Raw genomic sequence first — 24,340 nt, forward strand, 5'->3', positions numbered from 1 at the left:
GTAGTAGTCTACTTGGACGACATCTTAATGTATTCAAAGACTAGAGAAGAGCATACGACTCTTGTACGGGAAGTCTTGGAGCGACTGCGACGATACCATCTATACGGAAACCTCGAGAAAACGGAGTGGTATCAACAGGAGGTAGAATTCCTGGGATTTATACTATCGGGAAAAGGGAACCGAGTATCACCAAAGAAAGTCCAGGCGATCGAAGGTTGGTTAGCCCCAACCAAGGTCAAGGAACTTCAGTGCTTCCTCGGGTTCGCCAATTTCCTAAGGCGGTTTATCCGCCGATACTCTGAGGTGTGCAGACCTATGACCGATCTCCTGAAAAAGGGGTCCGTATGGAAATGGGGCAGGGAACAGCAAGATGCGTTCGACGAGCTCAAGAAGAGATTTACGTCTGCTCCAATAGTCCGACACTATGACGAACACCGCGAAGCAATCGTGGAGACTGATGCGAGTGACTGGGCCGAGGCCGCAGTACTCTCTCAGGTGTTCGAGGACGGTATTCTACATCCGGTAGCTTACCACTCTCGCAAGTTCAACGAGGCAGAGGTTAACTATGAGATCTACGACAAGGAGATGCTCGCAATAGTTTCTGCTCTTTTGACTTGGAGACATTGGCTGGAAGGGACGGACATCCCTATCCAGATACATTCGGATCACCAAAACCTGCAGTATTTCACAACGACCAAGAAGTTGTCGAGAAGACAAGCCAGATGGGCCGAGAAGATAGCACCTTTTCGCTTCAAGATCCATTACCGACCAGGCGAAAAGAACGGCAAGCCAGATGCACTCACAAGGCGTCCGGAGTTCGCAATGGAAGGGGGAGTAATGCGTGAGCAGCCCGTAAAACAGCTACTCAGCGCAGAACAATTTGTCAGGAAATCACGGACCAGCGTAGAAACTGGGTCTGAAGTGATTGGCAACCCGAAGAAGAATGGAATCAGTTGGATCAGTGGTACGACATACCGAGCGTAGAGCTGCCTCAGCCACTACAAGGTTGGTATGAACAGGAAAGACGATGGGTTCGGAGGATGGTTCCGGATGAACACCTCCCTGACTCAAACCTTGAGATCTTTGGGCCACCGGAGGCTGCCATCGTAAAGATAGAGCCTGCCGCTGAATGGAGTCCCGATTCGAATGACCCCACCCACGATGGTCGATGGGTAGTACCAGGATACGCGGTCAAGCAGGTCATTGAGGAACATCATGATCGACCCGTAGCGGGGCATCTAGGAAGGGATAAAACCCTTGAGTTGATCGATAGGAACTACTGGTGCCAGGGATGTCCACGGATGTAGCCAATTTCGTCAGGACTTGCGATGTATGCCAGAGAGCCAAGCAACGTCGGAGACACTTGTCACTCCCTCAACCCCTAGAGTTAGCCACCATACCTTGGACTGATATCTCGATGGATTTCGTAGTAGAAATGCCTAAGGAGAAATCAGGATTCCGTAACGTATTGGTAGTCGTGGACCGTTTTACGAAGATGGCTCACTTCATTCCAATGACGGGAATCAATGCGGAACAGACCGCTAACGCATTTGTCAAAGACATCTGGCGTTTCCACGGACTCCCTAGGAGCATCGTCTCAGATAGAGGGACGCAGTTCGTGTCAGCATTCTGGACGGCAGTCACGGAACGATTGGGGATTCGTAGGAGACTCTCCACTTCATTCCACCCGCAAACCGACGGCCAGACAGAACGAACCAACCAACACATGGAAGGTTATATTCGGGCATATACGGCAGGAACAGGCAAGAAATGGAAGGACCTGTTACCTATCTGTGAATATGCCTACAACAATGCGAAACATACGTCAACGGGGCAATCGCCGTTCTACTGCAATTATGGCTTCCACCCTCGAACGGATTGGCCTACGGATGCAGAGATCAAACGATTAGATGCCAATGGGAACAACTACTTGGACGAGATCATCACGGCTCATGAGTTAGCGAGGGATACTCTACAGAAGACTTTCGACAAGATGGCGTCAAAGCCAGGACCAGCAGTACAGCGGTTCACTATCGGCCAGAAAGTCTTGCTGGATACTCGAAATCTAGGAGGGTACTCCAAGTGGTCAGATAAGTTAACAGGACCATTTACGGTCTCAGCAGTGGTGGGCAATCGGGCTTACCGCCTTGAACTTCCGGTAGAATGGAAGGTTCATGACGTCTTTCACGAGATGTTGCTGCGACCCTATCGTGAGGATCCGAATCCCACCAGAAAACAGAATACACGAAAGCGATTGGCAACACCCGAGCCACAGGAGGCATTGGCAGATGAGAACTTCCAGCCAACCTCGAACATACGACCCCACACACGAAGTCAAGGCCTAGCGATCGATAATGACCGGGCACGCAAACGACAACGGAACAGGCGGGACTAAGCTCGATACCTTTCCCTACTCTATGACTTTTCCCACAGGGTTTTTACCATAGAAAGGGTTTTAACGGTCGAGGGCGACGTCTAGGAAGGGGGAGTAGTGTTACAGGAACTACGGAACACTGTTCTAGAGGCTTAGAACAGTGAGGAATACGAGTGACGGGTTGTGACGCGAGGGACGGTCGGGTAACGGAAGGACAAGCATAGAAAGGTATCGGGTAGAGTGGGGGCACGCGGTGTTACCACACTAGTCCCATACTATTATGGCGGCACGCTTACTATTGGGTGTCTCACCCGAAATAGAATAGGAAGCGGAGCTTACGGCTGTAGGCTGTTCTACTTAGGGAAGTAGGTCTAGGATAATAGTATGGTACAGCCCGATGACTGGCAATTGCAAGGTTCATGGTTACGTGTCGGAATTAGAATGGAGGACGGAACTATGCGGGGGCGCTTTTCTATCTGGGTTATCTTCGGGAACATTATCTTATTCTATTATCGTTGTATCAGTTAGTATTAGAAAGCGGGCCTTGGCATAGGTTCCAACATGTATAAATAGGGCAGGATTCTGCGAAGACTTGGGGGTATCATCAACCATCAAGTCAAGGGAATCCGGTTTACAATATCATCAGTTTAAACGCTACAGAATTACCGCTTAGCACTGGCTATTTCCCCAAACACTCCCATTCACAAGCAATCACTCGCCTCATTCCTAGCGCTTCCCAATTTGGATAGTTGTCGGCACAGGGAAGCACGGGTCACGGTGTTCCTAGATCATGGATCATGGATCCTTCTGGAACATGCCCAATTAATAAACAGACGACGGCCTTAAGGCGTCCGGTAGCACCGGAGAGGTCGGTCTAAACACGGCCGAGCAAAATATTTTATGGATGACTATATGAAAAATTCGAAACCAAAGCCGGTTTCTTGGTGGGCGATATCTGGTATGCTGTTTGGCGCTGGATCTTGTAGGTGGATGACGGGCTGTTTCTGTCTGTTTGGAACACCCATGTCAATGGTTGAAGGCTTGGAGAGGCATCAGGTCATAGACGGTCACTCGCTCACCTCAACCGTCGAATATCCCTCGGTGTAATAATTTATTTTCATTATTCCAAACCCAAATCTCTTTTTATTCCATAGTAAGTTGATGGCGAATCACTTAGAGGCGGACATAATCACTGCCGGCAATCAATAAAATGAAAAGAGCCAATTGGTGTCAAATATCGACTAGATAATATTATTCCTCTCTCCAACGACTTGCGCCAAGAAGACTCAAAGATTAGCTAAACGCAGGGGTAAATATTTTCTTCTGCTGGTATAACTATACTCAATCAGTTGGATGCATGGCTAAAATCCTATTCAATCACACAAGACTCCTATATAGAGTCAGTGACCGCAATCAGCCGTTGTCATAGTCATTGATACCCTCAGCAAGAAAGAAAGAATAAGATAGAGAACTGTTTGAACCGCCGCTTCCGTGGGCTTAGGTAAGCAACTACATGAAATTTGTTTGTCAGTGATATCGACCGTTGGAGTTTTCTGGGAAAACTAACGTAAAATTGGCCTGTCTTATTGATTCTGGTGATAGAAGATATGCCTGTTAATTGACTCCAGCCTGTGGTCAAGTTACGAGAGGATGTCAATAGAACTTATCAAGAGGGTAGCAGACTATATAACGAGCCGTGTTTTCTGGAGCTCATTGTCCCTAGCCCGCATAAGCCACACTAGTGCAATCGGGGGGCCCTACAGGCATAAGGAAGACGCCTGTAGTTACCGCTGTATACATATAAGCTTTATAAAAGTTCAGATAGTCCAGTCACTGCATGGCGGGTGCTCCCGTAGTGTAACGCATCTGAGCCGGGATCAAGCGCAATATATAAGCTTCGACTTGAGGGGGCTGCTGGTTTGCAAGTGCACGACAGGAGATAGTAAATCTCGGTTAATTGCACACGTCACTTATTAGTATCAGATATTTATATGGTCCAAAGTTATTGCAAACCTTGCTTATGGTACGTTGGTGGAAGCTTCTTATTTCCACTGGCCAATGGAGCTTGTATGCTCAAACCTCCTCGTAGTTCACTGGGAAATTAGACTTCTACTACATGTACTCTGTATACTCTGGTTCTGAGGTAACTCGAAGTATGTTTATCATAGAATTTGAACAGGGTCACACTAACGTTTGCATGTCTCGCCCCCGACCAACAACTATAGGTCCTGAGCACATGTTCTCAGTAATCCATGAGCACGTACATGTATATTAGCAGTATTAAATTATATAAACACCTCTTATATCCATCTCTCGTGTTTGTTGCTAGCTGATGGACACATGTATACAACTCTGCAGCTATCCAGCTGCAGCCGTATGTGCAAGCCGGTTAAGGTTCTCAATAGGAAATTTAAAGCCAAGGCAGGCTTATATTAAATCTCTTTGTTGAATTGACCTATGTGATTGTCTGGCACAAGCCTATCATTGCAATTCCTGCTAGTGAAAAAAAAGAAAAAAAAATGTGGGATGGCGAATGTATAACTATGTTGTGCACATTAGACTCCCCCCCCATAGCCAACCTGCTACCTTCCTTTGCCCTCATCTCCCATCCTCCCCTTCTCCACACTTCCCCACACTCCTTCACACATCCCTCGACTCAACATTCCATTACTAGTTCCTTCACATCTTGTTCTGCAGCTTATCCATCCTACCTCATTAATTTCCATCTCGGCCAATCCACTCCACGCAAGATGATGCTCCCCAAGTTCCTCTTCATCCTCACCTTTGTCACCGGCATCATTGCACAAGACGCACTCAGTCCCACCGACTGTGTCATTGAATGTGTCGAACTCGTCCTTGGTTCTGGGATCACCGACTGTGTTGGGCCCCAGAAATCACTTGACCCAACACGAGTCCCCTGCCTATGTGAAGACTTCACCTTCATGAAAGCCACCGTCGAGTGCGTCTTGAACTCCGGGAAATGTGCGTATCCGGCCCATATCCATTTTCTCTATCTGCACTCATGATCATCAGTGTTTTATCCCACTGCCGCTGCTAACACCAAAGCCCAACAGGTAAGGACCAGGACACAATCCAGCGTTCGTTCAAGTACGCTCACGGGCTCTGCGATTCCGCCGGGGTTGACCTCGCCGGGAACAGCGCCCCGGAGCTCCCATCAGTCTATGGAGTCCTCACCTCTGTGTCCAGCACCAGCACAGGCACCAAGACATCTACTCCCACCCTTACCATGGTTGACGAAATCGTCACCACCGTGATCTCCAGGTCTACTAGTATTGCGTGTCCGTTGGTTTCCGGGAATGCGACCTACATCGTCATGAATGGCAATACTACCTACACGACGGTGCCAGCAGCCACCAATACACCGTGTGGAAACATCACGGAGACCGTCGATGTCACGTACACGAGGAAGGTCGTGGGCACTCAAACCGGTGTTACATCTACTACTGGCACGGGAAGTACAACTGCTACCAACCAGCCTACGGCCACGGCGGAGAGAGGGGCGGCTGTGGGAAGTGGCGATTTGAATGCCATGGGGCTGCTGTCGTTTGCTGGAATTATCATGTGGCTTCTCTAAGGGTTGCTCGTTTTCGAATCTATCGAGGTGGAATGCATTAAAAAAGACATACATACATGTATTTCTCCTTCTTCTTCTGTTTGGCACTATGGTCTCTCTCTTGTCTGATTTGGTGAACTTGATATTCGGGAGGAAGGAAGCTTAAGCGTGGCTTGATCACTCAGATTTATGGGTCCTATTTTCAGTTTGCAAAAAATTAAATATATTTCCTCTTTTTCTACTTTAGGCAGATCGCCCTTTTTCATACATTCTCACTCGGTGCTTAAGATCTGCAGCGTTATATATCATTCCGCCGCGATAAGCGAGCAATATGGACCCTGTCGGCGACGAGCGATACCCATTGTAACGCAGCGCGGAAACGAAAAATCCTCACGAAAAAAAACCCCCAAGCCCCCCAACTGCCGGGACCACCGCTCTTAGCTTATTATACATACAATGTCGAGCTATACATTATCCCGCACTGCCGGGTTTGCATGCACTGATCCACAGGAACCTACCCCGCTCCGTGCCCCGCGCTAACTCCACGGTTTTATTGGTATATAAACTCGATACCCTTCTCCCGATGTTTCGAATCCCCTCCTCCTCCTCCTCCTCTACCTTCTTTATATCCATCGACAAACCAGCTACAATGACCACCGAGCTTAGAAAACGAGTCGTCGACTCGCCCAAAGGTATTACACCCACCCCTCTCTCTCTCCTACCCACCAGCCAGAACCAAGCGCTTGTCAGCTCCCAAAGTCCTCAAGCCAGGCTCTCAGGCCTTCCAGCTGCCGTGATCCATCAAAAACCCTACTAACACCCCACAACCACCAGTCTGGACCGTCCTCCTGACAAACACCAAATACCTCACCGGGCTGCTCCTGCTCGACTACTCCCTCAAGCGCGTAAAAACAAAATACCCGCTGGTGGTGCTATACACCGACACCCTCGAGCCCGCGGGCCATGCCGCTCTCGACCGCCGCCGCATCCCAAAGATGCGCATCGAGTACCTACTGCCAAAGGCGTCGAAAGACTTTAGTAACACTCCGCGCTTCTACGACTGCTGGAGTATGTTCCCCCCTCCCCTCCCTTCTCCTTCCTCCTCCCCCTCACTCGGCCGCTGACTAGACGGTGAATGGGCAACAGGCAAGCTCCAGCCCTTCTCTCTCATCGAGTACGAGCGCGTGGTCCAGCTCGACGCCGACATGCTCGTCCTCCAGAACATGGACGAACTCATGGACGTGCCCCTTGCGGACAACATCTTCGCCGCATCGCACGCCTGCGTCTGCAACCCGCTCAAGATCCCCTTCTACCCCGCCGACTGGATCCCATCCAACTGCGGCTTCACGCACCAGCACAGCAACCCGGACGCCGCACAGACCGAGGGCGCGCCGTCCACGACGGGGATCGGCCAGTGCAACGGCGGGCTGCAGGTCGTGAGCCCGTCGCTCGCAAACTACGAGCTCATCACCGCGGCGCTGCTGGATCCGAAAAAGACGGATGAGTATGGGTTTGCCGACCAGACGCTCATCTCGGATGTGTTTGCGGGGCGGTGGCGGCCGCTGCCGTATGTGTATAATGCGCTCAAGACGCTGCGGTGGTGCCATAAGGAGATTTGGAGGGATGAGGAGGTCAAGAATGTGCACTATATTTTGTCGCCGAAGCCGTGGGAGGATAGAGGTATTGAGGAGCCGACGCATAAGTGGTGGTGGGATATGAATGATAAGAGGTTGGCGGATGAGAGTGCTGCGGGGATTGAGGCGGATGGGTTTTGAGGGTTTGAGGGTTTGGGTCTTTGGTTTTTGGGTTAGTTATAAGATACCACCTGGTTTATTTTGTTCATATTTCTCTGGGTTTTATTTTATTGTTTATTTCAAGGTTGGGAAATCTAGCTCGTTGTTCCGAGACAATATACAATTCGTTATCATTTCTCATACAAAGCATACTAGCCAAAAATGAAAAGAAATATCTTTTGAAGGAAACACAATGAGGCAAGACTCCACTCAACAGACCATTTACGAAATGACAAAACAGACTGTGTGCATGGAAAGGAGGGACAAAAACACCGAGAACAAAGCTGCGGTACCCCCTCTCCATGCATACAGTCCGTTCTACGATTTCTACAGCTGTGAGTGATATCTACAACATCATGTTTCCCATATCATTGACCTTTTCAAAATAATAAGTTCATCCGGCAATCAAAAAGCAAATTCTAATATCTATAACTTATCCGTCACCCTGCTCGCGGGTAAGCTCAGCTCACTGGTACAGATATTTAGTTGTCAAAGTGCTCTGGCATCCTCTGTCTGAAGAATGCCTCCAAGCCTCCCGGAGTGCTCACTGGTCCCGCCAGGTACGCATCTCCCTCGTCGCTCTTATACGAGATAGTCTCCTCTCCTTTTGAAACGGACTTGCTAAAGCTCTCATGATGACCCTCGCCCCCAGGACAGCTACAGTCACCAACGACCTCCCTGCACTCAGAGCAGACTTCAATGACCTTCGGCCTCTGGACCTCGACTTGCTTCTCAACACAGGTCTCGCACACTTCAACCACCTTCTCGACCTGCACTTCCTTCTCAACGTCAACGTAGCGGGTCACCTCGACCGGCTCGAGCTTTGGAACCGCGCGGACAGCCTCGCGGGTAACCTCGACCTCAGTCACCTTCTGTACGGGCTTAAGGACGGTCCTCTCCCTCTCTTCGAAGACAGTTGCGGCATGCGGGCACGGCTTGCCCTCGGGGCAGATGACCTGACCGGGGTGGACAATGGCGTTGTAGCCGACTTGTTGGACCTGCTCCCTTGTCACCGGGATGGTAGCGACCTGGGCGGCTTGCTGCTGCTGCTGCTGCTGAATGTAAACTGGGGCCGGGGCCGGGGCTGGGACTGGGACCGGTGCGATGTACTGGACGGGTGCGGGAGCAACACGCTGGACCTGTGCGACTTGCTGGACCGGAGCAACCTGCTGAACCGTGGCGAACTGGGCGGGAGCAGCCCTCTGGGCCTGTGCCTCTTGGGCGGAGATTGGGAAGGCCTGGACTTGGCCGTCGTAGATCTGGCGGCATTGTCCATCAGCAGGCCCGCAAGACTGGGCTTGCGCGGCTGCAGCTGCGGCTGGGACTGCAGCTGCAGGCCCAGGGGCAGGAGCGGGAGGGCGGGTGATGCGGGTGATCATTGTTCCGGGGGGATATCCGGGTCTGTCAATGTTAGTATTTTTCAACACATCCGAGTGAGAATTCGTGAAGATTACCCTGCAGGTACAGCAATCTGACGCTTCATGAGGTTAGGCTGCTCCTGTTGGGACCTCAGCTTTTCCTGGGCCTTGTTCCTGGGCCTCTGTGCTCCCGGCCCCCTTCCCTGAGGTCTCTGTGGGTTTTTGCCCCTGCCCTGGTTCGGCATGTTTCCCTGCTGGCGGCCCATAGGCTGGGACGGCTGCTCCTGCTGCTGGGGAGCGGGAGGTGTTGGGTTACCAAGAGCAGGGGGATCCTGCCCCTTGGTCTTTGCGAGTTTCCCGGCCTTGTGCGGGGGGACGAGTCCACCGCCTCCAGAGCCGAGCTGTCTTTCTGCAGGGGCAGCCGGAGCTGGCGGGGGAGGAGGAGGAGGAGGAGCCTGTGCGGCCTGTGCCTTCTTGGAGTTCGGGCCGACAGGGAAGGTGTTCTTGGGGCCGGCATTCTGAGCAGGCTCGGAGGCCGGGACCTCCTGGCCCTTCAAGGACGCCTGGGACTGCGGGTCGTTGTCAATTGTCTTCTGCCCCTTGGTCTGCATGGTGGCCGCGCTGTCCATCATCTTGAGCGCCTTCTCCTGGATATGCTCAGGCCAGTCACGCTTTCCCAAAGAACGCTTATCGACGACGTCGGAGGAGCCGACGAAGCTGTTGCCCATCATCCTCTCAATCTTCGAGAGGGCGTCAGTCTTGCGCTCGAACTCGTCATGGCGGTTCTCGTAGGGGTCGTGGTACACGAGGGAGTCGCTGACGACGCCGAAGGTGAAGGAGCCCCAGTTACCGTCTTGCTCCTCCTGCTCCTCAGACGGGATGGTGCCGTCGAATTTGGGGGTGGCTAGATCAGCAATATCTTCGAGGCCGCCAGAGCGGTGCTCGGGCTCCTCGGCTTCATCCTCGGTAGCCTTAGCAGCACCAGTGGTCTTCTTCTTGCGTAGGCCAACACCGGGGCCCTTGGTGATGCGGGTATAGCTCTTGTCATTGTCACTTGGGGTGTCATTGGTGATCTTGATGTTCTGGCCATTGCCAGAATCCTCTGATGGGCCGCTTCCAGGGAAGCCACTACCGGAGTAGTGTTTGATGGCCTCACGAGCCGGATACTTGGTATCGGTGAAGGAAGGACGCTGCTCCTTCCTCTCGGTCTCGGGAGCAACGACAGAAGCGGGGCCGCTGTATCCGGGGGCAACCTCGGGGTTGTAGGCCTCGCCCTGCCAGTACTTTGGGTAGTCGCCGCCATACCCAAGGTTCTGCGGGTGCTGGGGGAAGCGGGAGGCGTAGTATGGTGTCTGCGCGAGCGGGATCGATAGGGCTGTGAGTGATCGGTGGTGATGTTAGCACGGGCCCAGGTAAGTAAGAAGAAAACGCATTCGCAGTCGGCACATACCAGTGCCAAAAAGGCCTGCCAGAGCCCAGAGGGCTAGCGGTGAATCGTGTTTCATTAAATGAACGACTGGGGTGAAAAGAGAGTGATAAGTTTTTTGGGACTGGGTTGGGAGGCCCTCGTGCGGGGAGACATGGCTTGTTCTTATATAGCCGTCGTTTTCTGCTCCAAAAATGGGCACTGAGCAAATGCGTAAGAACCAGCTGCTCGGAGAATACTACTTGCTCCTCGGTTTATTGATGTTGAGGGGAATCCCCTCTCTCGCGTTGGGGTCTAGGCTGGCACGAACGAGCAACAACTCCGGAGTCCATATTTATCGAAAATCGAGCCTAGTAGTGTTCCCACAGCGCTGTATGAATCCACTCAGAAGCATTCACACCCCCTCAGTGTAGCAAGCCCCTCCTTTTATATATAGTGGTGCTGTGGGGCAGTAGAGTGTGTGTTCCGAGCCAAACGATTGGACAAGAGATCAAGAGACGATGGCAAAATCAACAGGACCACGAAGGTTTCTAGCTAGCTTTATACAGCATGATTGAGGACACCTTGCCATGCCCCCAGCTGTTCCTCGCCATAGGTTCACAGCTGTAGCATACAGCACCGTATGTGGATGACAGCCGCGTATCCTGCACAGCGGTGCTTACATAAATGGAACTGGCCGCCGAGTGACGACGCTAGCGGCCGCAGAATACCGCCGCGAGTGACAGTTCGTGATGACGTCTGCATTGGGTAATGGAGCCGAAAATACTCATTCACCCCGCCAGAGGAAAGTATTACGTGATACACCTCGTCGGCCATGGAAATGACGAGGCGGGATTTCTTCTTTACCCCTCATCACACCATTCTAGCATGACTGATCTCGAGTCGCCGATCGACTAAGTGAGTCCACAAGACTGGTGAATTGACTCGACCTGTGGACTTGGTCAAGTTAGAGACTCGACGTAGGGACTCAGTTATTTGGTAGTTCGGTTAATAACTCAGGACCCAGACAGTCCGCGGAATCAGCCCAAGGTCAGGTTAACAAAGGCACCACCCTCAACTCTCCCGGCTACTAGCGAGAATACCAAATCTCTCCATTTTGGTACGTCGTAGTATGCGGATTGTGGTTTCTCTCTCAATGCACGCGCCGGCCATCATGGTAACAATCGACTTATGTTCGGTATCGGCTTTTAAACCTGATCGCGAATTGAATTGGCACAAGTACCTCCACTCCACCTCCCGATTTTTCTAACTATTCCCTCACCAAGTCCGTCAATCGAAACCCAAACAAGCGCAAATGAAAAAACACACGACATGTCCCTATACACACCACACCATTTTTTAAGAGCATAACTAAGTAAGAGTAGAAGAAAAAAAATCCATGAAACGCAATCCGAAAATAAATATAAAGAATAATAGAAACAATTATGGAAACAGAGTAACAGTCCAATTGGGTATTGAAAAATGTGAGGCTTAATTAAAGCCCCAAGGGAAAAAACAACCATCCCTCAAGCCAGCCGAGTGATAACGCAACCCGCAAAGTGACAAAATTGCAACTTAAATTTTTTGGGGCAATATATATTGACGACAATTCAGGACAGGGCTGTCAATCATGATACGAAATTCTTTAATTATTCATTATAGTGGTAGACCTGTCGCCTGTTAGTTCTAGTTTTCCCATACAGATGAGCTAAGAAACCTACCAAATAATTCGGCAGACCATATGGTTGATGTCCCAATCGTTTTGCCATCTTCGCGAAACCCTCGGTTTCAATGAGATTGTAGAATGCAAAGGGCGGGAACATAGCCCCATCTCTGTGCACCTCCGCTTTCACCAACAATGCCGTCCCACCAACACCATCCAATGTCGTCTCAGTGTGGATGCTTTGGCCTTCCTGCCTTTCATAGGCCATCAATGACCTCCAGGTCGCCATTTCCTTATATCCTTCCAAGATGATTTCATCACGTCCCATCTTCGCTGCCATGTCCAGGGCGTCATTCGACTCGTGCCATGAATTGAAATCGTACGGCCGGACCTTTTTGACACCATTCTCGGCATAGCGCTGGAAGCAATTCGGAACAATGACAGCCCTATCGTGCTTGGCAAGGTCCTGAATGAGAGTGGGGGGGGTCTCAACGATATCTGCATCCAACCACATAACCCAGGCGGTATCGGTTCCAAGAGTGGTGTAGAGTAACGAGTTTCTAGCTCTGCTCATTGCAGCTCTTCGTGCCTTCTGCGCAGCAAGCGCATGGCGATCCTTCTCGCTTTGGGCCACAGGGGTGTCAAAGTCTTGGCGGATGATCGTCACCCCCGAGAATCTGTCCTTTTTCTTTCCAGTCTGTACCTTCCTCACCGCTTCCTCCAGCTTAACGAGAGCGGCATTGCCCTCGCGTGTCTTTGGAACAATGAACCCGAGCTCGATAAGATCATGTGGGTAGTTGAGCTTCACAAGATTGGCCCAGTACTCGTCGTAGAAGCGAGCTAGGGGTGTGAGGAGTAGCACTTTTTCGCGGTTCTTGATGGGTTCGCTGGAGGTTGTGAGATTGTTGAGATAGTAGTGAACCACCGGCGGTGCATCGTAGGAGCCAGAATAGCTCTTTCGCGATTTGGACCCGACCCTAGGAACAGATGGTGATGAAGGGGTTATCATGAAGATTAGGAAGCCCAGGAAGAGCAGGAGCCCCAGCAGGAGCGTTATAGGATTGGAACGACGCAGTGCGCGAGCGGCCATTGTGGATATAAACGAGTAACTGTCAAGACGGGCGGAGAGTCAGTTTCAGAGCTCGCAAGCAGCAGCACCTTGGCAGGTAGTCAGGCGCAAATGTTCCAGAAGCTGGATGGAGAGATATATACCGGACTACACAATGATGAAAAACAGAGAAAGCAGGGGCGAGATGCCAGCCCGCGAAAAGACAATAAATAAAAGTTCGGGTACAATAGAAAGCCGAAGCCTAGGCAAGGGCGAGAATGGAAAGAAAAGAAGGAAGAGAAAGTGATGATGATGATGATGGGGGGAGAGGTGTTTGAGGTTTGTCGGCTTGACAGGTGGTAGGACAAGCACAAAAGGGGGAAGAGGTTAGACTAGGGACAATTTTCCGTCCACCTTTCTTCTTCGACGTCTTCCTCAGCCAGGGTGCGATGTGCGTGGGTCCTTAATTTGGATCGTTTTCGAGGACAAGTGCCCGATTGGCCCATTGCTGCAACGCCAAACATGACTAAGCCTCCACACTTCCGTATCGTACCTGACAAGCCGTCATCTTAGAGCTGAAAAAATAATCATGCATCCGATACATGCGTGTATGGCAACAGATCGACGTAAAGGTTGAAGTATTTGTAATTCTAGAAATAAAGACAGGCCTGAAGTCAGTTTCGCACACAGTGTCAATGACAATCTAGATCACAGCCCTAACCCTATCCTTAAGATCAAGATTAGATTAGATCGTATTTGCCAAGACCGATACCAAAGCGTAGGTAGCTCATTCATTTTCCTCAAACACTTTTATCGAAGCTCCACAGGCAGGGTTCTGGGGAAGGTTCCGATACGATACGATACGACAAAACATCTGGATACGAAGATATAAATAGGACAACGATGCATGTCATCCATACCCAAACGGGTCATGCTCACTACATGACCGCCAGGCAATTAATTGGTGCTTGATGCAGTACTTTGAGGGGACCAGCTGGAATCTTGCAATTAATGTTTGCCGCCCATGAAAGCACATCATGAATGGGCACGCTACTCACAGGAGTTGAATTTAAGTTGAAGTTCCAGGGGTCCCAACAGCCAGGGATAGCCATAATTCACCACTCGCCTGGAGCATTTACCAGGCCATATATATTCAGCGCTGGGCTAGACCGGGCAATTTTTGATCAGCCCGACCAGCCAGATAGATCGTGGTTTGGATCCTACAGAAGTAAAACTTTCATAGCTACATGTAGAGAACCATTGTTGGTGTTTTGCCCCGGGGGTCGAACAGTCCATGTTACAACAGTGACTGGGCTGGGTTATCAATTTCGGGCCGTACATCAATTATTAAACGTCGAACGGTCTACCCATAGACAATTACAACCATCAAGTAGCTGAGGTCTTTAGGCTCTGGCCCAGAACAAAGTCACACTGTTACAATTAATAGCAGCACACACGCTGTATCCCGAAATGCTTTACACACTTCAGGATAGTCTCCGTCTGCTGGAAATCAATGTTCTCCACGAGAAATCTCATCTCGCCTCGCTTGAGTTACAAGATCGAGTGAGCACCCATGATTCGAGCCCCGGAAAAGGAAACTTATATAGCCGTTTTTTTATATTTTTTTATTTTTATTTCCTCGTCAAAACATGTACTGGGGACCTATGAAAAACGGGCCCATGATACATACAATGGAATGGCAGTAAACAAGAGTGGTATCCATTGTATAAGCTACATGTAGTGTATCGTGGCAATCTTCGGCGTTCTTTCAGGGAGACAGTAGGACTAAATCTGTCCGATACTTTACAGCCAAAGCCTTGCGCAAGTTCAGTTACGTTGCATCAGTAATATCAGGATGAAGTTAGACTGTATGCATAAGAGTTGGGTTTACGATTCATATGCACGCCCTTTCAATTTGGCAATGTCCTATTGTAACAGACCGGCAGAAAACCTGGTTAGTCTACGAGATTAACGGTAGTCAAACTACCTCCTCCAGAGGCATTGATTAATAGATGTTTCTATATACGACCCATGGATTAGCAAAGTCTTGCGATGCACAAAACTTCCCCCGACCCAGGGGACCCGGAGGCATAGTCTTTAGTCACAACGCCTCATAACAAAAACGTACTGGGCCTGTTGTAAGAGGCAGAGTCATAACCAAATATTTAGGCAGAGGACTTAGAACCAATTACCACTTTTCCGGGGCCTGATTGACCGACAAAATCCAGTCACTCACTCTTCCAGGTAACGCGGGGCTAACTCTAGCACTGCCGTTATTTGTAAACATGAATCGTAGCTCTACTCGTCTATCAGACTCAATACAACCAAAATGTGGTGCGGCCTGGCTTTGTTACGGAGGTGCAGGGCGCAAATACTACACCGAGGGTTTTTTTTTTTTTTTTTTTTTTTTGTTGTTTAATTCATATGGAGCCGAGGGATGAGTTGTGGTAGAGAAACTAATAGGATCGCCCCCTTCCTTGCTATAATCTCAAGGGTGAGGTATAGATAGAGACTATAATTCTAGCTACAGGCACATGGCCAGGCACATGGTCACGTCGATAGAGACGATAACCGACATTTTCCCGTCCCGAGTGATATCTTATGACTAAAACAACTACTTACTTGCGCTACAGACCACGCGTTGTGTCTTCTTCAGATACGAGACAAATGATTCCATGTGCCCTTATCTAGCATAAGCGGATCATAAGTACAGCGGTCAGTGTAGGACGGGGTGGGGGTTAGTGGGTTGGTGGATTGGTTGCGGTTGATGGATCAAGACAGAACCACAAGTTATCACTCGTTCGTTATCGAACCATACATACATGTAGCCGGGAGGATGCATGTACTCATGTAACTTGGTAGAACTGTTACTCGCAGCAAGCGATTGCAGCTGTTGCGGACAACTACATGTACGTACATACATCTTTGCTTCGGACTATCTGTACTTGTGAACAAGCCGTTCTCTCGCTGTAACTATAAAGGGACTTCCTTCTCCCCCTCTTCTTTTAATACATCGGTACTTCTCTCTCAACTCCTGATGAGACAATCAAAAACTAAAACAGCGGCTTGTCTTCACATATATTGGTGTCAGATGTCCCAGCTTTCAAATTGACAGCTTTGAAACCCGAAGAGTTGGAATATGATCCGTTCAAACCTTGTACTAACCTGTCCGAACCGCGACTTCATGTATATATGGGTTGACGAATCAAATCACTTCAGAATCTCACCCTACCTCTCAACAAGCTCCACAACGACCGCCTGTATACCCTCCGCCCTCCGCCCAGCTAGCCATGGACCTTATCAGACGGCCATCCACCCTCCATCCCCGCCAGACCTGGACACGGACCCAACCTTAACATACACTGCCATCACTCTCACAGACCTAAAGCCCATAACTCAATGGGCTGTAGGTCAGACCACATTCACTTACTCCCTTACTCACTTCGCTCCCCACACGCGATATAAGCTCAAGACCGCATGAATACGATCGATTCAAACCCGGGAAAACCCCGCCCCCTTTCCCCGCAAACCCGGGGTTCACTATTAGATACCGGTCCCAACGGATTCCCACGCGTTCCCCGCCTTGACACGCACCATATCAGCATCGAGCCCAGCCAGTCCTCCCGCTGACTGACAATCGATATGATACTCTATACAAATAGAACCCTCTAGATATGGAGTACAGCATCAGCGTCACACAACACAGCACAGAGTAGGGAGGGAATCGAGCATCCTAACCTCTTTCCGATCATGCTCTACCACTTATTACTGCGCCTCTGATCCCATCCCCCTCTCGATTCCCCGTATCTACAAACACCTATAAGCGAATCACAAATAATCACTCACCGCCCTTAGCTGCCCCCACACCCCGCCCCTCCCCGAAACCCCCCACGGAGCCAATCAAAAGTTCAAAACACGTGCCGCACGTGCACTGCAGATCTCCCTCGCGTGCGCAAACAAAACGGTCGATCATCAAACATATTTCACACGCAAGCACTGATCAGATCATGACGCGCTGGCTGTTTCTCGCGGGATTGTTTCTCTATCTACGCCTCCGTTGCAGGCAAGACACGCTGTCGGGAATCAAACCCAGTTCAATCGCTGTCTCAAACACATGATGGCGTCTAACTCACTCGAGAGAATATTCCACCTCGCCGACTCAAAACAACAACAGCAGCAATAACAACAACAGCGGGCGTGGCGGCAGAGTAGAGAAGAGTATCGATGTCATCAGTGTAAAAAAAATAATGGCGCCCCGGTTTGTTTGTGCAGCAATGTACATGAGTTTTAACCGCCAAGAGATCATGATTGAATCGAATCGGTGATATCTGCAGGTCGCTTCTTGTCGGTCCCTCAGCTTGACCTACATACTACAGACCGGCTAAACCCCGCATTTCGGTGGAGTACATGATTGTGACTGTGGGGTGGAGTGTATTCTGCCTACATTACATGGCGCTGCAAGTATCCGCCTGAGATTCCGATTCCATCGGGATGAGGAGCTGGAATGGTTAATTGTTCAGTAAGAATTATGGGCTCTCTATCCTCGTGATCAGAATGGGGAGCGTACACTACATGTCCATGTACATACTCTAGCCCCGATATACCAGACTTATCATCTGATGCATGACTTGTGCAAAACCAAACTCGATGTTTGGCCCGATCAAATCTGATATAGACTTATTTGAAGTTCGCTTACCGAGATCGCGGGTTTCTGTGGTATGTACGGGGAGGGAGAATCGCATATGCAATGCACGCTTAGGGCATTTTCTGATTGCTATTCTTTCTTCACGGGTTGGCTATTTACAACCTAGAGTACAAATCATTGCCATCGTTGAATAAGTGTCAATCTACTATAGTACAGCTCATCTCATCTCAAAACTTCATCATGTCATGTACCGTACTCTACTTGCAGTAAGCACCCCACGTTCCCGCTCTATGAAGTGCGAGTGCACCCGGTGTTGGCGGTCAATGCCGCCGGGCAGGTAACAGACTGGAAGCTGACAGTCGGGTTATCAGATCCGCCAAACCACTAATCAAACAGCATCAGTCAGCGATCAATACACTGCATTTTTTTTCGAAAAGTCAGGATGGGGTGCATACATCGAATCGCCAGTAACAACCAGCCCTAATAGCAGCAGGAAGAGCGTCGCACTCAGATCTGCTACTAACACCACCGTATCTCTGGCCCCAACCGTCCGAGGGCGCGCCGTACTGGGCGGTGCATCCGTTGAAGATACCGACACCACCGCCAGGCACTAAAACCAATCAATCCACATTAGGCAATGCAACGCAATGCAGTGAGACATCTGTCAAGCGTTATGAAAAACTTACTAGCGATATCAAAATGGTTGTTCCCAAGATCACCACCAGTGTTTGTGGCCTGGAGAATCATCTTCTTCCCAGAGGCAGGGCCAGAGGTAAAAGTGAGCTCATAGCAAGCACAGCACCAGTCAGACTCGGTCTGGCCCGTGATTCTGACGGCACCGTATCCGTAGGCTAGAGTGTCGCTCACGGCCCATGGGATTTGGTTGTTGCACATGAAGGCGACTCCACCGTCGCAGCCAGACTTTGCGTCGACATTTGTCAAGACGTTGTTGTTTGCATCACAGGTCTTGACGGGAGATGTCACTGCAGCCTGGTTTCATTCAAGATATCTGATCAGCAAAACCGTTAAACATTGCTAGTAGCAAATACTATCACATACCTTTCCAGTCCAGGCACAGCTGGGCTTACAGCAATCCCAGTAACGGGTAGTGCTACCAGTTCCACTAACAGCGGCCGCTTGTTGAACTGACAGGAGCATTGGAAGAGCTCCGAGGGCGAGGGTGCTGAAGCGGACCATGGTGGATATTATTGGTGATGCTTGGCTTGAAGACTAGAAAGTTGTCGAGATGTGGGATGAGACAGTATTATCCAAAAAGGAGAAATTGCGAGTTTATATAGAGCTTCAACGGCTCAGATATCTCCACTACTCTATATGAACTCTCATGCCTCTTGGATACTTTGAAGCTTCAATTTGGACTTCATGTCCGGATCAGGGTATCGGATCAAAAGTGCCGTAATGTTCAACTGCTGTGACCGCCTGATAATTAGAATATTCCGGCTTATGCTTGCTCTTGTATCCTATCCACAAGGGTCTACGCAGAGAGAACTGCATGGAGGATGCAGGTTAGTTTTCTCTTTATGGTTATCGACAGCAGTATAAATTGAGGTACCCTCCAAGGAAGCAAGAGGACATCGGCCCAGGGCAACAGGATCGACGGCCAAATTTCGGACCGTCTCCCGGACGGACCGCCGCGAACAGTAAGTGGACAGTGCGTACGTGCGGAGGTCATGCTTACTACCGGGCTTGGTTGTCCGCAATTTCTGCAAGGCACTATTCTTCCTTGGATTTAAGCTTGTTGACTCCAGGATTCGGGATATCCGTGCATATATACCGACGGGAACAACGGGCCGGGTATTATATTGAGAGTGAAAGGGCAAAACCTGGAGTTTATTCTCCGGCCCTGCTGAGATCGGCACTCTCAAACCATGTGCCGATATATTCGACGAGAGAATCATTACTACATAAATGTAGAAACATGAATTCGATTGGTCCAAATTTTCCGTGAAGTATGAAAGGGACCGTTTGGGGAGGCATCTGAGTCTAAATGCCCCACCAGGGTTCAAGTGGGGTAACATGGTTCAAATGCCCGATAATCTATTTCACGGGACCGTTGCGCATCGTGTAGAGGCGTTCTTTGACAGGTGCAGACGAGAGTGAGTTAGTACATGTTGACAGGGATGTTAATGTTCGGGAAATAAGAACTATTCCGTAGCATTACTCTATTTCCTCGTGGAATGCAACGGTATGACCATCTCGAGGTGAGGTTTTGTAAATTAATCAACGGAAAGGGCCTAGAATGCTGCCGGATTTATTGAGGTTCGTGCAGGATGCCCGCTGTACCTATCGTTGGCATCATGATAAATACAGCACTCGGCGGATACGCGGATGTCCACGTACTTGAGATGCTCGACCAACCTCGTATTTTTGTAGCGAATAATACGCTCCATATCATTTATAAATGTGTGCCATAATCATGAAATACAGTGATAAAGAGTTGGTATTGGTTGCAGGTACTTTGAGAGGAATGGAGAGATTCAAACAGGCTGTTACAGACCGTCGACGTTCATAGAACCTTAAGTCATGATTGGTTAAAAGTTCATAAGTGTTCTCAGCCCTACGTATTTTCACTACGTCACGTAAACCGCGTGGCATTGTGAAACATGTATTGAAAAGCTTATTGTTCTGTTATCTGACATTTATGTATAGAAACATGGCAGGGGGGGGGGCACTCTGAAAGACACCAGTAATATACCGCAGATACTTCTGTGAAGAAATAGAAATTACCCCGGGTACGAAACCAAGGATCATCAGGATACGTACTCTATACCATCTCCATTAAGCTTTTGATCTGCATCCCCAACGTTGAGTCAGCAACCGGACTATGATACAGGGTTAGGTATAGGTAGGGCGTTTAGGATGTTTGATGCGCTTGAACGCTTGCATCAAAACCTTACGCGTTTACTATACGAATAACCGCACCCGCGCTCACGTTGGCACTTGGGCGTGATCCATAAACTCTAGGTTGCTTTTGTTCATTATGCACGCGCACTCCAGCCTCCACCAAGCTCTGTAATATTTGTACATACAGAAACGCATAGTGTAGTAAGCACTGATCCTAGCCCTAAGGCAACTTGCTTGAAGCCAAATACTGATTATTGCCGCCCTTCGCTTGAGTGGGAACTTTTGCCTAGGCCATGATAGTCAATCCTTTCAACTTCCATCCTTTCAACTTCCACCCCACAATGCTGGCTTGGGCAATATGTCACGGTCAAATCTCATCCAAATTCAAAGTCTCCTCCCAATTAACCCCTTCATCGTGCCTCTTATGCCCCCGACAACTCGATGCTTAGCAGAGTCTACTAAGTTGGAACAGGAACTATTATCGGACGAATCAGAGAACCATCTTGAGTTTTAACTCAACACGAATGATGGCCTCTTCCTCTATCATATATTATGCATACAAAGTATGTTCTCAGCTACATGGTATCAGGCGCCTACAACTATGCGTACCCACTCAAAATGTGAAAACACCGAACCTCCGATCCCATGATCGGTGTGCCATAACACCCACCTCGCATCAGCATTAAAACTTCAGCCTGCCGCTGACAGCTGAAGCCTCATACTAACCACTTCTTGGGTGGGCGGCTTGGCAGTGGAAAAGGAAGAGGAAAGGTCTTCATATCTATATCCAAAGGAGGGGACGGCTCTACCAAGAACCAATGTGCTGGCACCAGTTATCACATTTCAGAACCCTGGCCAGTCTCGATAGGTGCGGGGCAAACAAATTTGGCGCCGTAATCGTTCGAATACAGGAATTGGGTTAAAGTCGACACCTTTGGTAGCCCGTTTAGAGATGTCTGGTCATGTTACTCCTATATCTTGCAGGAGAGAAGGCGCATTTGGATGGAAATTCTTGCCGGTGGATAGTTCGGGATGGCTGCATATATGGTACAATTCACTCGCAAGGTGAGATATTATTATCTGCTTGTGTGGGTGGGCAAGTTCCTTCTTAGACGCCATATTCCTTACTAGCTCCTGGGATTTTTGCTAGAACAACATGTCAGGCTTTAAAACATTGTGGGTATCGAGTGATTTATGCATGTTGACTTTCCATAGGGTTCGATAGATTTTAGTTTCCAAAAATCCGGAACCTGAACCCACCATCCTGGACTCCACCTAGCCATGCAGCCTACAAGGTAATGACAATGATAAACTTGTTTCGAGGCTGAATATTGACAAATCAATAAATGGGTGTGTACATATATGGTTAGTGCTCCTAGAAAATTTAGTTCTCTGTGATTTGATAGTATTCTTTATGGGACCAATCAATAGGTCATATCTTATGCAGTACGATGCGGCACAGCTAATTGAACCTCGTGTTCAATATACATGCCTTTGAGATCATTTACCGCCGAATTAGCTACTGATAGCACAGGAAAGAGGCAATGATTGCCATATTCATGCCAACAGGACTATCTCCTCTCGATAGCCTGTTCCACACCACCAATGGCCCGGTTGTGCACTTAAGCACCTAGGCTTAATTCAAATTTTAGCTAATAAGGGTTTTGAATAGACGCTCTGGGAAAGTACAAGAATATTAAAGTGGTCAATCCTTATTTGTTATCCCCTTAATCTCTCACTCATTAGTCAGTACTCTACTATTACTGCAGGCGGATCACCAAATGTCTGAGAGAATCGGTTACAAAAATATACGAGAACGGCCCGAAATAGCACTCAAAAGGAATTTGAATCTTTGTAAAACAAGGAGTCAATTTAAGCTTGTGTAATGTCCAAATTGAGGCAGCTAATAGAGACGGGAAGCCTGTCCCCGGGAAAGGAAAGGAAAAAGCAAGAAGCCATTTCGATGGAGAGAGACGGCAGAGTTTATCTTATATCCCAAAAGGGAGTCCTTTGGTTATTGTTCTTACTACTGAGGAATATCATAGGGTTCCGGGTACCCAAAAGCATGGAGTTGATAATTTTACCTGGTAACAAGTGGTTATGACGAGGGTCACAATGACCCTTGGCGGTATCCTCTACTCTCATTCGCCCCTGTTATCTTAGCGTATCTTTTTGCGCTTCGGCTACTACCGAAATTCATGCCTTAGATGCTTTAGATTAACCTGGCGAATGAGGTTGTTGCCCACTACGTGACGGCGTGACAACGTTGAACGTCTGTGCAGCACCTAAGCCACACCGGGAATATATATGTATCGCCGGCGATGACTGTTGATGCATAAACCAACAACTGTCTGAGAAAATATGTACCCCGCGCAGGAGCCGCCTTCCTTCAACCTATGCTGTTACCTCTTTGGTGACTGTCAACCTGCTACCATACCACAAGCCACACCGTTATAGGACGGAGTCGTCGGCAAAACTGATGGCTTAGTGGCTTAAGGAACCCCCTTCACAGGACAGAATTTACTCTTGAAGTGCGGACACAGCCCTCGCTCTGCCACCTATGCAGGAGGAGGCAAGAAACAATAGCGTTACTATTCTTTGATTGAGTTCAAACATCTTCAATTCAACCGGTTCTTAATCTGGCAACCCTGAATTTAACCTTGGAGAGTAGGGGTGGGGGCTTGCACGTGACCTTTTCGACATAATTGCGACACTTGGGTTACTACTACTTACTAGCCATCGGTCAGTATCTAAAGCTTAAATGTGGTAGGATTATTATTATTATTACTAGGATATATACGAACGTCATGCAGTATCTTCTTGGAGCAAGCACCTACATAGAGTACTTATTTGGCTAAAAAGCTCCTCTGCGCATTCGAATGTCTGTGATTCTGTGAATGCCACCCACGTGTGAGAGGGTAAGGCTGGTTGGAGAATTTCTTTTTTTATGTCTCTCGGGTTCTTGGAAACCGCGGTAAGCACATCTACTCCCAGAAGCCTGCGGGAAGGGCCCGTCATGGCTTACCTCTTTGAGGACCAGGAGTATGAATCGAGCTTAAACCATACATACCGGCTAGATACTCTACCGTACACGGCGCCAATTGCCAAGGGGACACCTATTCTAAGGATAGAGTACCTATTCTTTATCTTGATTCTCTCCACTTGCTGCGTGCATCGTGGGTAAGATTGCCGATGGTTCTAAAGTCCTATGTGTGTATATGCATGGTGGCTATGTGAAGCTGAAGTTAAAAAAGATTTAGGGGGGAAAGGGGAGAGGGGTAGATACATATTTACCTACTTACATATTTTCATACCATTTTGCATTGGATATGTAGCTGAGCGTTCCAACTAGGGCCCGATACACCGTCTCGAGACACAAAGTGACAAACCCACCATCACGGTTCAGGCTCACTTCAGATATCGATCTCCGGTTCCGTACATAGGTAAGTAGCCGAGCCGAAGCGAACAAACGAACGAACGAACCAAACCCCTCCGCTGCACCCGCCTTTTCCTTGCTCGAAGAAAAGAACGAAGAGGGTGAAAACCAGATCCTCGCGTTACCAGAAAAGCGTAAATGGTGGGTATGACAGGCCTCCAGCAACGTGTTTAATTGCAGCT

General features: G+C 49.1%; 5 protein-coding genes across 5 annotated transcripts; 2 read left to right on the forward strand and 3 right to left on the reverse strand.

Annotated features, from left to right (window-relative positions):
• Positions 1-5,124: 5,124 nt before the first annotated feature.
• On the forward strand, positions 5,125-5,969 carry LAJ45_08304 (uncharacterized protein; the record flags this gene model as incomplete). Its single annotated transcript, XM_046117855.1, has 2 exons — positions 5,125-5,356; positions 5,449-5,969. 2 exons carry the CDS (start codon positions 5,125-5,127, stop codon positions 5,967-5,969), a joined length of 753 nt encoding a protein of 250 aa, XP_045968781.1.
• Positions 5,970-6,597: 628 nt separating this feature from the next.
• On the forward strand, positions 6,598-7,723 carry LAJ45_08305 (uncharacterized protein; the record flags this gene model as incomplete). The annotated part of the gene is made up of 3 exons (XM_046117856.1): positions 6,598-6,640; positions 6,783-7,016; positions 7,095-7,723. 3 exons carry the CDS (start codon positions 6,598-6,600, stop codon positions 7,721-7,723), a joined length of 906 nt encoding a protein of 301 aa, XP_045968782.1.
• Positions 7,724-8,223: 500 nt separating this feature from the next.
• LAJ45_08306 (uncharacterized protein) lies at positions 8,224-10,604 on the reverse strand (the record flags this gene model as incomplete). The annotated part of the gene is made up of 3 exons (XM_046117857.1): positions 8,224-9,142; positions 9,196-10,474; positions 10,550-10,604. The coding sequence occupies 3 exons, from the start codon at positions 10,602-10,604 to the stop codon at positions 8,224-8,226; spliced, it is 2,253 nt and encodes a 750-aa protein (XP_045968783.1).
• A 1,549-nt stretch (positions 10,605-12,153) lies between these two features.
• LAJ45_08307 (uncharacterized protein) lies at positions 12,154-13,257 on the reverse strand (the record flags this gene model as incomplete). Its single annotated transcript, XM_046117858.1, has 2 exons — positions 12,154-12,174; positions 12,226-13,257. The coding sequence occupies 2 exons, from the start codon at positions 13,255-13,257 to the stop codon at positions 12,154-12,156; spliced, it is 1,053 nt and encodes a 350-aa protein (XP_045968784.1).
• Positions 13,258-18,148: 4,891 nt separating this feature from the next.
• On the reverse strand, positions 18,149-19,057 carry LAJ45_08308 (uncharacterized protein; the record flags this gene model as incomplete). The annotated part of the gene is made up of 4 exons (XM_046117859.1): positions 18,149-18,244; positions 18,316-18,470; positions 18,547-18,850; positions 18,920-19,057. The coding sequence occupies 4 exons, from the start codon at positions 19,055-19,057 to the stop codon at positions 18,149-18,151; spliced, it is 693 nt and encodes a 230-aa protein (XP_045968785.1).
• Between the last annotated feature and the right edge of the window lie 5,283 nt (positions 19,058-24,340).

Source organism: Morchella importuna (assembly GCF_003444635.1).
Source record: "Morchella importuna strain M04M26 chromosome Unknown Morimp01GS029, whole genome shotgun sequence".
Classification (NCBI taxonomy): domain Eukaryota; kingdom Fungi; phylum Ascomycota; class Pezizomycetes; order Pezizales; family Morchellaceae; genus Morchella; species Morchella importuna.